Here is a 13,823-nt window from a genome sequence, read left to right on the forward strand (position 1 = left end):
ACACAATTTAACTGTTGATGGAAACAACAATTAACTTCACTTTCAATTCTCATGTTGATCAGTTAAAATTGATTAAAGTTAAACTGGTTCTCTAGTTTTTTTTTACAATTAAAAGTGTTCAGTGATTTTCAATGTGATTTGTGATCAACAATCAGGCTAATCAATTCCTCATCATTAACTACTAATCTCACCCGATTTAATCGAGTGTCTTTTTAATTAACCAATTAACTCGATTTTTCGAGTGAGATTGTGTTGTTGTTGGTGAACTTTCTTCCCTGATTAGTTAATTGTTTCATTCTAGTGATTAAAAGTAGAGTATTTCTTCAGGTATCGATGTGATTAATCAAATTTAAATCGATACTTGATGAATTACTTTCATCTTTTTTTTTACTTTAATCTCATCATTAAAATTTAAGTCTAGTGATTAACTGAAATTGTCAAATGAAAACAAAATTAAAGGTAAGATTTTATTTTATTTGATTTGGTTGATTTAATTTAATTGTATTGAATTGAATTTATTTTGTTTCTCATAATCAACAGGCAACATCCAAAGTGGTCTTAAAATAATAGTTAATTGTTAATTTAAAGTCAACGAAAAAGTAAAGAAGGAAAAACAAACAAATTAAATAACATCAACAATTAAGAACGAAAATTTTGTTTTCTAACAATTATGGTGATTAACAAGGAACAATAATCTTTGGTAAATTATGTATACATGATGATTGATTTTATCCCTTTGATTGTGGACAATTAACAAATGAGCTGACAAACAATTAGTTGATAATTTAACCAGAAATCAAGGTAAGAGTGAAATCATTTTGAAGCTTTTTAATTGTTGAAACCACTGAGTTGATTAGATTGTTGTTGTTGTTGTTGTAGTGATTTAGACGATTCTGTGTGATTATTATTATGGTTGATGTATTGTTATTGAGAAAGTGATTTAAGAAGCAAAATAATTAGCTTGATGATTAAGAAGGCAATTAATAACTCCCATTTTCTCTTAATTATATAATTTGAGTAATTACAATTAGAGAGAGAGAAGAGTAATTAGAGTGAGAGAGAAAATGTCATGAGCTGTGATCATCTTTGTATCATTGGCTATTAATTTCCAATAAATATACTGACTAGTTAATTGTAATCATCTAAACATAACTGCACATAATTAACTTTTTTTTCAGGTTTAGATTTGCCTTGAACGAAATAAGCGGAAGTAGATGTTATAATATTAATATCAATCCATTGAGACAATTAATTACAATTATCTAGTGGATGATGTTGGTGTTTGTTGTTGTTGTTGTTGTGGTGGTGGTGGTGGTTTTCGGTGGTGTTAATTGTTGATTAATAACTGGATTACATTGATTCCTCAATCTTGATCAACTCAAGAATACCATCTTGCATTTCCTTGACGGCCTGGTACTCGGTAAGTCCTAATCGTCTCTTGTTGGAGATATCGTAAACACCACCTTCAGATTCGGTGTGTTCACCTCGAGTACCTCGAACTTGTAAACTGTATTTAGCAGCGACTTCGTCAAGCTTTTTCTTATCAGCGGCAAGTTTGGGTAAAGCGATGTGAACACTGGCTCTGATTGTGGTACCAAGATTGGTTGGACAGAAGGTCAAATATCCAACTCGATCGTCTCTGCTGAAGGGCATCTTAGATTCAATAGTACTAACAGCCTAGAAGAAGAACAGAAAAAGAGATAGAATCAGTTCAATTATATTGTCATGGAAATTATTCAATTACGATTGAGTGAAACTCTCTGACGATAAGACTTTAAGCTAATACGATGTTTGGAATTGAAGTTCAATTCTATGTTCAAATTGAGTCGATTAGAGATTCAATTCGATACATTATCCATTCTGTTGATTGTTAATTCGTTGGGAATAGAAAATGAACTTACCCTGATGAGTCTATCAAAGATATTCTTAAGATCAGCTCCTTTCTGCATACTAATGATTCGAAGATGATCTTCCTCATTGACCCAGACCAAGAACGATTTAGCGTCATTGTGGTAAATACCTCGACCTGTAGGCCAAAATCGGCAGGCATTAGCTGCTTGTAAGAACCTGAAGTTAGCGCGTAATAGAAACAACAGTTTAATTAAATTGTTATTCTCCAACAATTGTAAACAAAAGGCCAAACAATTAAATTTCTACTTACCTATCGCCTTCCTTGAAAAGGAAATGATCATCGATTAATTGTTGTTGAACCTCTTTGCTCATTCCAGTTAATGGAAAATAAGTTCCCTTAAGATCACCTTCCATTCCCTTAAAGATTGCGCTAACTTTGTCCTCCATCTCTTTGTATTGCTAATGAAAGTAAACATAATGACAGAAAAAGAAGAAAACAAAATTAACTTTAACAATCAATTAACAATCAATCGTTTTAAATCAAATCAATAATCACTAAGAGAAAACCAAGTCTACAACCAATTGATCTTTACACTTTCACTTGATGTAATTGGAGCTCTCAACCCCTTTCCTTGGATATGTGATCTCATATTGAGAGATTAACTAACATCTCATTTCCTTTCCATCATTACCAATTGACTAATTAAATTTAATTACTGTTCTTTTTGCAGAATTTAAAATGATTCGAAAAATAATTTTATTCACTTTTCTCTCCTCTGTCCATTTTATTATTTTCCTCGGACGCAGGTAATTGTGTTTGTTTCTAATTATATGAGTAAGTGTTGATGTTCAAGAATATTAATCAACTGATGGATTAATATTCTGAGATTAGTGATTAATTTAATCTCTTATGTAACTTACAGCTTCGGTGAGACATGGATTGAAGGGATAACCTTGGAGACTTCGACCACATCGGACTCGGGTGGAAACAACGTATTTACCAGCGGGATCTAAATCAACCAAAGTGTTGATATCACCCCAATCGGATTTGGGATGTTGATCAGTTGGCTTGAATCCTGCATGATAATCCTCAATGATTGGATCAAATAATTCCTTGAAAAGAGTATAAGATTCAGCATCAGGAGCATAGATACCAATTCCAGAATCCAAGTTCTCAACCCCTGAACGAATAATAAAACAAACCAAACCAAACCAAAAGAATTGTTATCATATAAAATCAATGAAACAAATTAGATAATTCAATGAATGATGGAATAGCTCATGAGCTCCAATTTATTTTACTATTTCAGCATTTCAGGAAGAAGAATTGATTTGAATCAAATCAAATCAAATCGAAGACAATTGATATCAAGTTACATGTTTACCAATATTTACATGGATCATTTACAACGAAAATTAGTCTACCAAACAATCAACTCATCCTAATTATTCACAATTCTGCATGTTGACAAAGTCTTCATTGATTATATACTCATGGAATCAACAATTAACTTGTAATCCTTTCTGCAAACAGTTTTTTTTGTTCATCATCATCATCACCATTTTGTTTTACTTGTGCCAAGTTATGTAAGTATGAAAATCTATCAACCTCAAAATGTAACTCTGTTTCAAGGGAGATAATTAGTTTAGTTAATCTTGATGAGTTACAATTTGCGCCTGACAATTTAGCTTAACTCAATTAAATCACCTTGATAATATATTCTTATTGTTTTCATTCAACAATTTGTAGGTTTGATTTGAGAATCATCATCAAACCCAAAGTACAAACAAGGTATTATTATTAATACTTTGGTGTGTGTTTATATTATCTTGGGATATAAATTATTCTTGTAACATTTACACTCAACAATTTAAACTGAATTAACTTTTCTCCTTCAGTGAATCCATGATAATAATCACTGTTAAAATGATTCTCATCAAACATTTAACTTTTATCCATCCAGCTAACAGCAATTAACCCTATCAAAACTATTTATCTAATTATTTTATCCCCAATTACTTTTACAAAGAAAATGATCAACATCATTAGTTTGTCTGTTTAATTACTTTTCCAACCGTTAACCAATTAACTGATTAACATTATTGTTTTCTATTAATTTAACAGTTAATCCAAACACCAGAACAACAATTACATTGATTTGATATCAATTTCAAAACAGAAAACAGTTAACCATAATTATTTTGAAACTAATTTCATCTAACTTGAAATAAGAAAGTAACCAAATTAAATTAACCAATGAAAGACAACCCATCATCATAAAAGTTAATCATGATTAACAGTAGGCAATCAATCATTGAATAATAACCGATAATCAATAGAATTGATTTTCGTACATCCTTTAATCACTTACCATTTTTCGTTCTCTCTCTCTCTCAATTGATTATCTTATTCATTAATTTCTAATATTTGCTTTTTCTCATTCATTTTGTTTTTTTTTTCGTTCAGCATTTCGTCCATACGAGTGTTCAATTACAATTGTAAATCGGATTGTAGTTAATTGTAAATAGTTATCATGGAAACTAAACAAAGATATCAATTTACCTTGGAAAATAAACTGTAAAGACTAATGGATTTCGAATGCAAAAACAATCAAGGAACATGAAACTTTTAAACATAAACGGATGTTATTGGATAATCAAGGATCTAAATCATAAAACAATCTAATGATTAGTCTGTGGTAAATGAGAATGATGATGAAAAGCTCACTTGTCTCTCTCTCTCTCGAATTATTTTACTCAATATATGAAAGATGATTCTGTAAGACTGAGACTGAGAATGTGTATGTGTGTGTGTGTATGCTAAAGGAAATGCTTATCAAGGGTCAAATCAAGGTTATTGAATATGTGTCATTTTCGTTACCTGATTGGATGATATCGAGTAAAGTTGCACCCATGGCAGTTTTCCTGGTCTTTAGAGTATCGAAAACTTCCTGAGTAAGGTATTTTTCAGTAAGGATTTACAATCCTTAGCATCCTGAAGTTTCTTGAATCCAGCTTCAAGTTTCTCAAGAGTAGCTGCGTCAACCATGTTGCTATTATGATGATGATGGTGGAAAAGTTCAGGTAGAATTGAATATGAAGAAGATGTTGAAAAGAGAGAGAGAGAATAGAATAAATTAGATAATCGTATTTTCATTCGTGGTTTTCATATTCTAATATCATCATTGATTAACTAGAATAAAGAGAATGAGATGACAAAAAAGTCAGAAATCACAATATAGCACAACATTATTATTAGAACTCGAAATATTGATTTTCTTTTTTGGATAAAAAAGATGATAGAAACAAAGAGATTTAGATTTCTCTGTATTTCGAATGTTTTTTTTCTCTTCTTCTTCCTCGAATCTATTGTTATTTCGTTTGTAGGTATAGTTTTATGATTCGTTGATGATTAGAACATTATTGAAATAAATTACATGAATATCGAACCTGATTAATGGATTGCTGGTGAATATCGATGATAAACAAATTAAATTGTAAATTAACAAGAGGAGATAAATGTAGATTAGATAATCAACTTGGTTGGTTGAGTTTTTAGTTCAAGTTACTTGTTTGAAATGATTATAACTAATAGGTCAGAGACAAGTTCGACCTGAGAATTTACTTCGAAATTATCGAATGTTGCGCATGTTATCTTAGATTTAATTCGTCAAGAGATTCGAAGAAGAAGGAGAAGATGATGATGATGATGATGAAGACGAAAGAAGATGATTGAAAAAAAAGAAAGAAAAGAAAGAGGAAATAAAGGAGAGGCCCAACCTACGACGATAAGGTAACAATTTCTGGCAACAAAATCATCACATCGAGTGAGATTGTTGTTTATGAAGATGATTTGGATGATGAAGATAAAAGATGAAGACAGAGAGAGAGAGAAAGAGAGAGAGAGAGTAAAATTAAGTAAGGATAGAATTGAATTCGTATTTGAAACCCTTCATCAATTTACAATGAAGAGTAATTTGAATTACCATCACCTCCCTGTGAGTTACATGTTACCATCATTTCGTTATTCAAATAACCTCCCAGAGACAACAATGTCTTTGCCAAGATACTTTTTTAGTCTTGACAACAGTTAATTGTTATGTTTGCGAAATTATCTTCATAATTTAGATTATCTCCATCTCGGATAATCTTTATCAATATTCAATCGTCATCATTATTGTCATGATTGTTTTATATATATTCTTGTTGATGGTTAACTTTTGACTATCGATGATTATTCATTGTTATCATTTGTTGTCAATGAAAAAGCTCAAGGTTATTTTTTTGTAACTTTTTCTCTATCATGACTCTATGTTTGGTTCATTTTCATCATCATCATGATCGTAATCATCAGAAATGATTGTCAGAACATTGAACAAAAATAGAGGATGTGGAAACCCTTTTACATGGTTCCTTTTTTTGGCTTCTACTCCGATAAAAGTAATGAGTTTCATGTCCTTTACTTGAAGGACGATTGATCATTTTGTCTTCTTTATCTTCATCATCATCATCATCTCTCTCTCTCTCTCTCATCACCTAACTGAATCTTTTCCCTGAAGTTCATCTTGTCACCTGAAAATGTCTGATTTCATCTCCAAGTCAAGAGATTCATCAGAATACCTGTCAAGGTGTTAATTCAGATTGTTATCCATTCATTTAGTTTCATTGAATCAAATTAAATTCACTTTGACAATTTCAAACTCTATCAATTCAATATCCATGTTATTACATGACTATTGTCATAGGAATGAATTAGAATTGAGAAAAATACAATTAGTTTAATTTTCTCGTTCTTTTTTGTAAACAATCATGTTGAACTTAATTGTTTAACATGATGTTTCTTGGGTCCAATTGAATTAATCTCTCGAAATGATTTACAATTTGATTAAGATTCACAATTTACTCACTGCTTAATTGGTGACAATTGGACTTTTTTGACCTTAGTTTTAACACAGCCCATGATTTGTTTATCAACAATTTAAGACAAAATTAAATATTGACACAGATTAATATCACTAATTAAAAATTTATCTCAACAATCAGAATATTATATCAAGGAAACTATTGTTTTCTCGTTAAAATTAATTAAATTATCCACTTAATCAAAGAGGAGTTTTAATCTTTCCTCTTAAATTAGTGTAAAATCAAATTTGATTAGTATCTTTGTATTGACATTTTAGAATCAGTCTAACAATTAACAATCAATATGATGAATAATTTAATAGTCTGAATAAGATTCACCGTTAATCAATACAATTGATTTTAAAAAGATTTCATTTATCTAATTGTAGATTTTAATATGTAATCAAATAGAAAATCAATCATTTAAATTACTCTTTAAATGATTAATTAAAATTAATTTTTTTCTCTCATAGATATTTTGATTAACTGATTGATCATTTTGATTAACCAACCAACTGGTAAATTGTTGTGTTCTCGTGATTATAATAATAAACTAAATTATCTGAGTAAAAGTTTGGGACACTTTTTCTCATCTTAAAACAAGATTAAGTTGATAACAATTAAGATGATTTAGATTATCTTTAAGTAACGAATTACAGATGAAAACATTTAACAGTTACAACCAAATTAAGTTTGTTGCTTTTAGGAGGCGATATAGTGATGCGATTTTGTTTTTTTGGCAACAAACTAATTTCTTAATTGTTACTGAATTATAATTGTGAGCAAGTGGTTGATGAAGACAGGGGAACAAGGTGATTCCTAAATATAAACAATCAGAGGATGAGGATGATTAGGATGAACAGAAAATGAGATAAGTTATTTAAATGGTTTTCGTATTACAATCAATTTACTTTGTCTTATGAATTCACATTATTGATCAGCTTCAATGATAATCAATCAATTTCTCGTGTGTAATCAGGGAAATATGATTCTTAATTGAAGCTTATCATCATGATTAACTTGATGGTTAACTTTTCAATCAATTGTTACAACATGAACATTAGTATTATCTTATTAAAGGGTTCAAGGCATTTCCATAACAACAAAGGAAGAGGAGGAAAACAATTATATATCCGTTGGGCTGCAAGTTGATTGTTTCGACTGAATTTTATTGATTCAGTTTATGTGAATGGTTAATTAACCTAATTCGAGAGTCAATTAGACTATTATTATTATAGTCTAATTGGACTCACCTTCAAATGTTTCAAAAATCTTTGTTTAAACTGTTAACTGCAAGGTTACGATTGATTCCTGTGTGATTGATTTTGTACATTTTGTTGATTGGTGAAAATTGGAGATCAATCAATTCAGCTCATTTGGTGATGATTTAATTGTCCATGTTAATTAAAAAATTTTCATCTATTTACATGATACTTTTTGTTTTCATTTTGGTTCGAGTTTAGTGGAGTTGTTGGTTTTTTTCACGTGGAATTAATTTGAGGTGAAAAAAAAGTGTTAAATTCAAAATGAGAGACGAGGTAAGTTTAACCATCACAAACATCCAATTTATGAGCTCTTAGTAGATGATCATTAAGTGCTCGACGGAAGGGTAATGATTTTCCACATCCGGGTACTACACATTTCTTGTCAAATGTATAACCCTCAGGTAATTTCTTGTGGTCAATGTTGTCTTTATACTGTTTATTACAAACAGCGCAGCTTTTTGTTGAAGCTGATTCGTCACATTTGGTGGTTTTCTTATTTTTCTCCTCTTCGGCTTTTCTAGCAGCTTCCTCTTCTTCCTGTTGCCTTTTCTTTTCTGCGACCTTTCGTGCGGCTTCTTCTTCTTGTTTCTTTTTCTCTTCGGCTCTTCTGGCAGCTTCTTCTTCTTCTTGTTGTCTTCTCTTTTCTTCGGCTTTTCTTGCAGCTTCTTGTTCCTCCTTCTTCTTTTCTGCTGCTTTTCTAGCAGCTTCTTCTTCTTGTAGCTTCTTTTTCTTCGGCTTTTCTTATAGCTTCTTCTTCTTCCAGTTGTTTTTTCTTTTCTTCGGCTTTTCTTACAGCTTCTTCTTGAATTCTATCAGCTTCTTCTCCTTTAAGTTTAACATTATCGACTTCAGGCTTTCTCTTTTTATCATGGACCCGTGGAGTATTGTCAATATCCGAAGTACGCTTTCTTTTTACAAGTACTTCATCTCCATTTAAAACACTATTTGAAAGATTACCACTGGAACCATTGAGTTTATGCTTTGATGAGCTTTTAAGAAAATCAGTAATGAAAGTAACTAATGCAGACAGTCCAAGATCCTCAGCACATTTAATTATTTGATTCATTTCATCAGAATCCTCTTGAAGTTTAATACGTCCAAAATACATATAATCTAATATGGCCTTGAGATGATTAAATTTCATATTCACTACGGCAATGGTGTTGGGAAAATCTTTCTGTTCTTTAAATAAATTACTGAAGTGTATTGAGTGTAAAACCAGAACATGACGGTGACACTTGATGTTTTTACCATCACACATCAATGTAATCTCACAATTTGTTTGACTGTTGAAACTATTCTGAAGAGACCGGACAAGGCTTTCAGCAATATTCTTATTTGTGATGAACATGGTGGAAAAGAGAAAAATGACGACTCAGAATAAAAGGAAAACGATAGAAAAACTCTAAATAATTATAGAAAATAATAAAAAAAAGTCAATGGTCGAGGTGAAAAAACAATGGAGAAATAAATTTAAACTCTTAGTCACATTGGTCAACGGCGAGTCGAGTTGTTTAAATATCACAAGGCCTGTAAAAGAATGGAACATATAACGATTGTGTCGCCATCGAGTAGAATTTTTTTCAAAGAACAGAAATGTTGTTCTTTCTTCGCCTGCGCCACCTGGAGGAGAATAGAAAAACTTTGTAAATTCTTTTTCTTCCCCAAAGTGATGGTCAACTTAAAGCTCAAATGTGATTCTATTGGTCTTTCTCTCTGTTTAATTTATTATTATTTCTATTCTTTTAAATTTGTTAATTTTAATGAAATTTCGTTAATTGCAAGTGATATTTTACTACGATAGAGAAGAACAAGTAAGTATTGGTTCTAAGTGAATGAAATGATTATGTTATTCTCTTCCATAATGAAAAAAGTCAATTTTTATCATGGAAACAAATGTAACATATATTTAGTGCCCTGCCTATTATTTTATTGTTTTTTGCTAATCTTTTTAATTATGAGTTAATTTTTCATCTTTAATTCTTATTCATTTCATCAAATATTGTGTAATTTATTAGTTGGTTAAATCTCGATTTTATCCAAAGAGTAGAGTTTACTCCTTTGGTTTAATTGATTAGCTTTGGCTACTCAAAATGTGATTGATTAATTTTCTTTTTCTTTTTCTATTTTTGTTTTTTTTTCTTCTCCATAATAGTGTCTCCAGTTAGTATGAGCGAATCTGATAAAGATAAAGGAACTGGCATTAGTAAAAAGAATCCATTAGAATTGAACTCATCTCCCACATCTAATGGTGATTCTAATAATTTAGATTCAGCAACATCTTCTAATTCATCTCCACCCAGTCAACCATCTAAATACTCTAGTGTAAGTGGTAAATGTTTCAATTGTTCATGTTTGTTTTCTTTCTTCATCACTGACTGAAAATCAACTTTAATTAGTTACAGTTTAATCTGATCTAATTACTTATTTTGATTTACTTTCTGGTTGAACGATTATCTGATGTTAAGTTTTTTTTTTTTCTCTTCTAATTTGACCTTTTCATTTGTTTCCTTTTACCTTTTTCCCGTTTCATTGACTTCTTACTACAGATACCTGTTAACCGAGTTTGTATCACCAACGAAACTGAACCAACTAATGATAACCGTAGAGATACTGAGACTCCTTTTAATTCAACAAGTGGAGGTTCATTCACTCAAGATTGTCAGTCAATTAATGATTCATCATTATCCATAACTTCAATTGAGAATAATGAAACAGCCACAAGAGCTTTTAATTGGCAGGTAATTGAAAGACACAATAACCTAAATTTGAATTGAAGATTGTGATCACAAGTCACAAACATTTTGTTTTCATTTCATTTTATTTAGTAGTTGATTATAAACAAACAATATTTACTCTCATCATTATATCTAATCTTAATCTCTATTTTTCCCTTTATTAACTTTTTCCATAGTCATCGAAAACAACAGTCCAAGAAAGATTAGCTTCATTGTTTAATTGTGAAACATTGGCTGATGTACATTTCATTGTTGGTCATGATAATCCACCAAATCGGATACCTGCTCATAAATTTGTTTTATCCATTGGAAGTCCAGTATTTGATGTTATGTTCAATGGACAATTAACCTCAGAGGAAGATATAGAAATACCCGATATAACCGATATTGCAGCTTTTATGTCTCTTCTTCGTTTCCTTTATACCGACGAAGTTGTAATTGGACCTGAAACAGTTATGACAACTCTTTATGCTGCTAAAAAATACGCTGTACCTATTCTTGAGAATTCATGTGTTGAATTTCTCAAGCAGAATTTAAGTCCTGATAATGCCTTTATGCTTCTTATGCAGGTAAGAATTGTGACACTTTCCTTTCTTCTTTTCTCTTGTTCTAATTATCTTTTCTTTTCCACTATCTCATTTTACATGACATGCAATAAATTAATCTTTCTTCTAATTTACTTTCCATCTTTCCAACATGATGATTAATATACAAATGTAATTTTTACTCTTCTCTCATTTTTCAGTCTCGTTTGTTTGATGAAAATGCTTTAGCTCAAATGTGTTTAGATACTATTGATAAAAGTGCCGAAGAAGCTTTGGAAGCTGAAGGATTTGTGGACATAGATCATGCAACGTTAATCTCCGTATTGGAAAGGAATACTCTTCGTATTAAAGAAATTAATCTATTTAAATCTGTTATAAAATGGGCCAAAGCTGAATGTACTCGGCAAAATCTTCCAGCCAACCTTGAAAATCAACGAAAAGTTCTTGGTAAAGCTCTTTACGCCATCAGATTTCCGCTTATGACCATTGAAGAGTTTGCCTCCGACGTTGTTGAATCTGGTATTCTAACTGACAGAGAATGTGTAAGTTTATCTATGACTCTTTTAAATTCTCAATCTAAAAAATTGCAAGTTCTATCTATCTAAATTGTAAATTTTCCTCTTTACAGGTTAATCTATTTCTACATTTTGTTCGTAATCCAAAGCCAACCATAGAATTTCCTGAAGAACCTCGATCATGTGTTAAAAAAGAAGAAGTTGTTTGTCGTTTTGCAAGAACTGATCTTAGGTGGGGTTATAGTGGAACCAGTGATCGAATACGTTTCGTTGTTGACAGACGAATCTATATTGTAGGTTTTGGTCTGTATGGATCAATTCACGGTGTCTCCGATTATCAGTGTACAATTCAAATTATCCATACTGGTACCAGTAAAGTTTTAGCTTCTAACGATACCGGATTTACATGTGATGGTTCATCACGAACATTTCGAGTCATGTTTAAAAAACCGGTTGAAATTGAGCCTGACGTCAATTATACTGCATGTGCAACTCTAAAGGTAAATTGTACACAACAATAATTAATAATTTATTATGATTAAGATTGTGGAAAAGTCTGAAAAGTAAAACTGAAAATTGTTTATTCAAGCAATTAAGGTTTCGTTACTTTCAATTAATCTTGAGAAGAAAAAAAAGCAAATTATTTTACAACAATTTAAATGTAATATCTTTTTCTCATCCAGGGATCTGATTCTCATTACGGAGCTGGAGGCAGTCGAAAGGTTGTCGTTGATCTTATATGTGGTGGAAAAGTAACTTTCCACTTCTCTTATGCCGCAGGATGTAACAATGGAACCTCAATTGAAGATGGACAGATACCCGAATTAATTTTTTACACTTAAATCTAGAGATTTATAAATTACATCTTTCATCAAGCGACATAAACACCTTCTAACTGTAAATTGTTTTCTATTGCACAAAATCTTTGTGTATTATCCTCATAATATTGTGATCTATTATTAATAATGATAATGTTATTATTATCATTATTATCAACTATTGAGAAGCAATTTAACCTTTTATGTTTATAACTATTATAAATCAATTATATTTTGTAAGTTAACCAAGTTGACGAATCATAAATGTATCCAATATAATAATGGATAACAAGCCAGAGACACGGAGAAAACACTGGACGGGAATCTCAAATCAATTATGATTTCGTTTGTTAATAATTGTTATTGTTTTAAATTAATAAATTGTAAATGCATTTAAAAACTTCTCTAATCACATATGATTAGAGTGAAAGTTTTCGATTGATAATCAAGTAAAAATGATTACTTTCTATTAACTATTTACTTTCAGAATGTGAAAAGTTGATAAAATGCACGATAAAGATTAGGGAGAAAAAGAAGAGAGAGAGAGAGAGAGAGAGAGAGTGAGAGGTGAAGATGGAGAGATGAAAGATGAGAATTTTTTCTTGGGATGAAAAAGCGAAAACGATGAGAAGAAAAAGAGAGAAGAAGATGAAGATGAAAGAGAGAGAAGAGAAGATTTAAAGAGAATCCTGGACTTTTCATCTTCTCATCTTCATCTTGTTGATTCATTTTCTCACATTCTCATAACGTCCTAAACAGCGAAAAGTAGTAGGTCAAAAGAAAAGAACATTTTTTTTCTTTTCTTTTTTATTCCAATTCAATTTCGACCATTTTATTAAATTTCCCTCACTTTTGCTTCTCCATAATTGTTCACATTAATGCAACACTTTCTTTTCGCAGCAATTACAGTTTCGTTTTCTTCTCTCCATCACAATCAACCATCTCTTCGCATTAATTGACGTTTAAATGTTTTCTCTTCCAACCAAATCATCTTCATCTTCACTTTTCTTCATCTTCTGCTCTTCCTTTGAGTCTCTTTAATTCATTTCAATTCAATTCTATTCTCCTGCTTTTCCGAGAACTGCAACAAGTGTCTGTCTCTCTCTTTCTCTCTCTCTCAATTTAATGTTGTGCCTTTTCCGCCATTGTTGTTGTTGTTGTTTCCATCGTCCTCACAATCCAATTGATC

At 30.9% G+C, this 13,823-nt stretch overlaps 3 protein-coding genes and 1 long non-coding RNA gene across 4 annotated transcripts; 2 read left to right on the plus strand and 2 right to left on the minus strand.

Moving 5' to 3' along the window:
* Positions 1-453: 453 nt before the first annotated feature.
* On the minus strand, positions 454-4,900 carry LOC128389295 (arginine kinase-like). Its single transcript, XM_053348854.1, is given in 6 exon segments — positions 454-1,677; positions 1,902-2,067; positions 2,162-2,310; positions 2,773-3,032; positions 4,733-4,822; positions 4,825-4,900. Coding segments are annotated over 6 exon segments (1,068 nt in total). The 3' UTR covers positions 454-1,350.
* Positions 3,029-4,891, plus strand: LOC128389297 (uncharacterized). The gene is made up of 2 exons (XR_008325441.1): positions 3,029-3,438; positions 4,319-4,891. It is a non-coding gene; the product is annotated as an uncharacterized LOC128389297 (long non-coding RNA).
* Positions 4,901-7,641: 2,741 nt separating the features above from the next.
* LOC128389294 (uncharacterized) lies at positions 7,642-9,511 on the minus strand. The gene is given in 2 exon segments (XM_053348853.1): positions 7,642-8,754; positions 8,756-9,511. Coding segments are annotated over 2 exon segments (1,071 nt in total). The 5' UTR covers positions 9,370-9,511; the 3' UTR covers positions 7,642-8,297.
* A 165-nt stretch (positions 9,512-9,676) lies between these two features.
* LOC128389293 (BTB/POZ domain-containing protein 1-like) lies at positions 9,677-13,734 on the plus strand. The gene is made up of 7 exons (XM_053348852.1): positions 9,677-9,832; positions 10,174-10,343; positions 10,568-10,759; positions 10,933-11,325; positions 11,502-11,843; positions 11,930-12,316; positions 12,500-13,734. Coding segments are annotated over exons 1-7 (1,644 nt in total). The 5' UTR covers positions 9,677-9,831; the 3' UTR covers positions 12,659-13,734.
* The last annotated feature ends 89 nt before the right edge of the window (positions 13,735-13,823 follow it).

The sequence above is a fragment of the Panonychus citri genome, unplaced genomic scaffold (genome assembly GCF_014898815.1).
Source record: "Panonychus citri isolate SS breed McGregor unplaced genomic scaffold, ASM1489881v1 Contig00107, whole genome shotgun sequence".
Classification (NCBI taxonomy): Eukaryota; Metazoa; Arthropoda; class Arachnida; order Trombidiformes; family Tetranychidae; genus Panonychus; species Panonychus citri.

Bases quoted from the DNA above. Each gene is read 5' to 3' on its own strand.
- LOC128389293 (XM_053348852.1), top strand. The intron at 11,326-11,501 runs GTAAGAATTGTG...CTCATTTTTCAG, and splicing joins CCTTTATGCTTCTTATGCAG to TCTCGTTTGTTTGATGAAAA. The intron at 12,317-12,499 runs GTAAATTGTACA...TTTCTCATCCAG, and splicing joins CTGCATGTGCAACTCTAAAG to GGATCTGATTCTCATTACGG.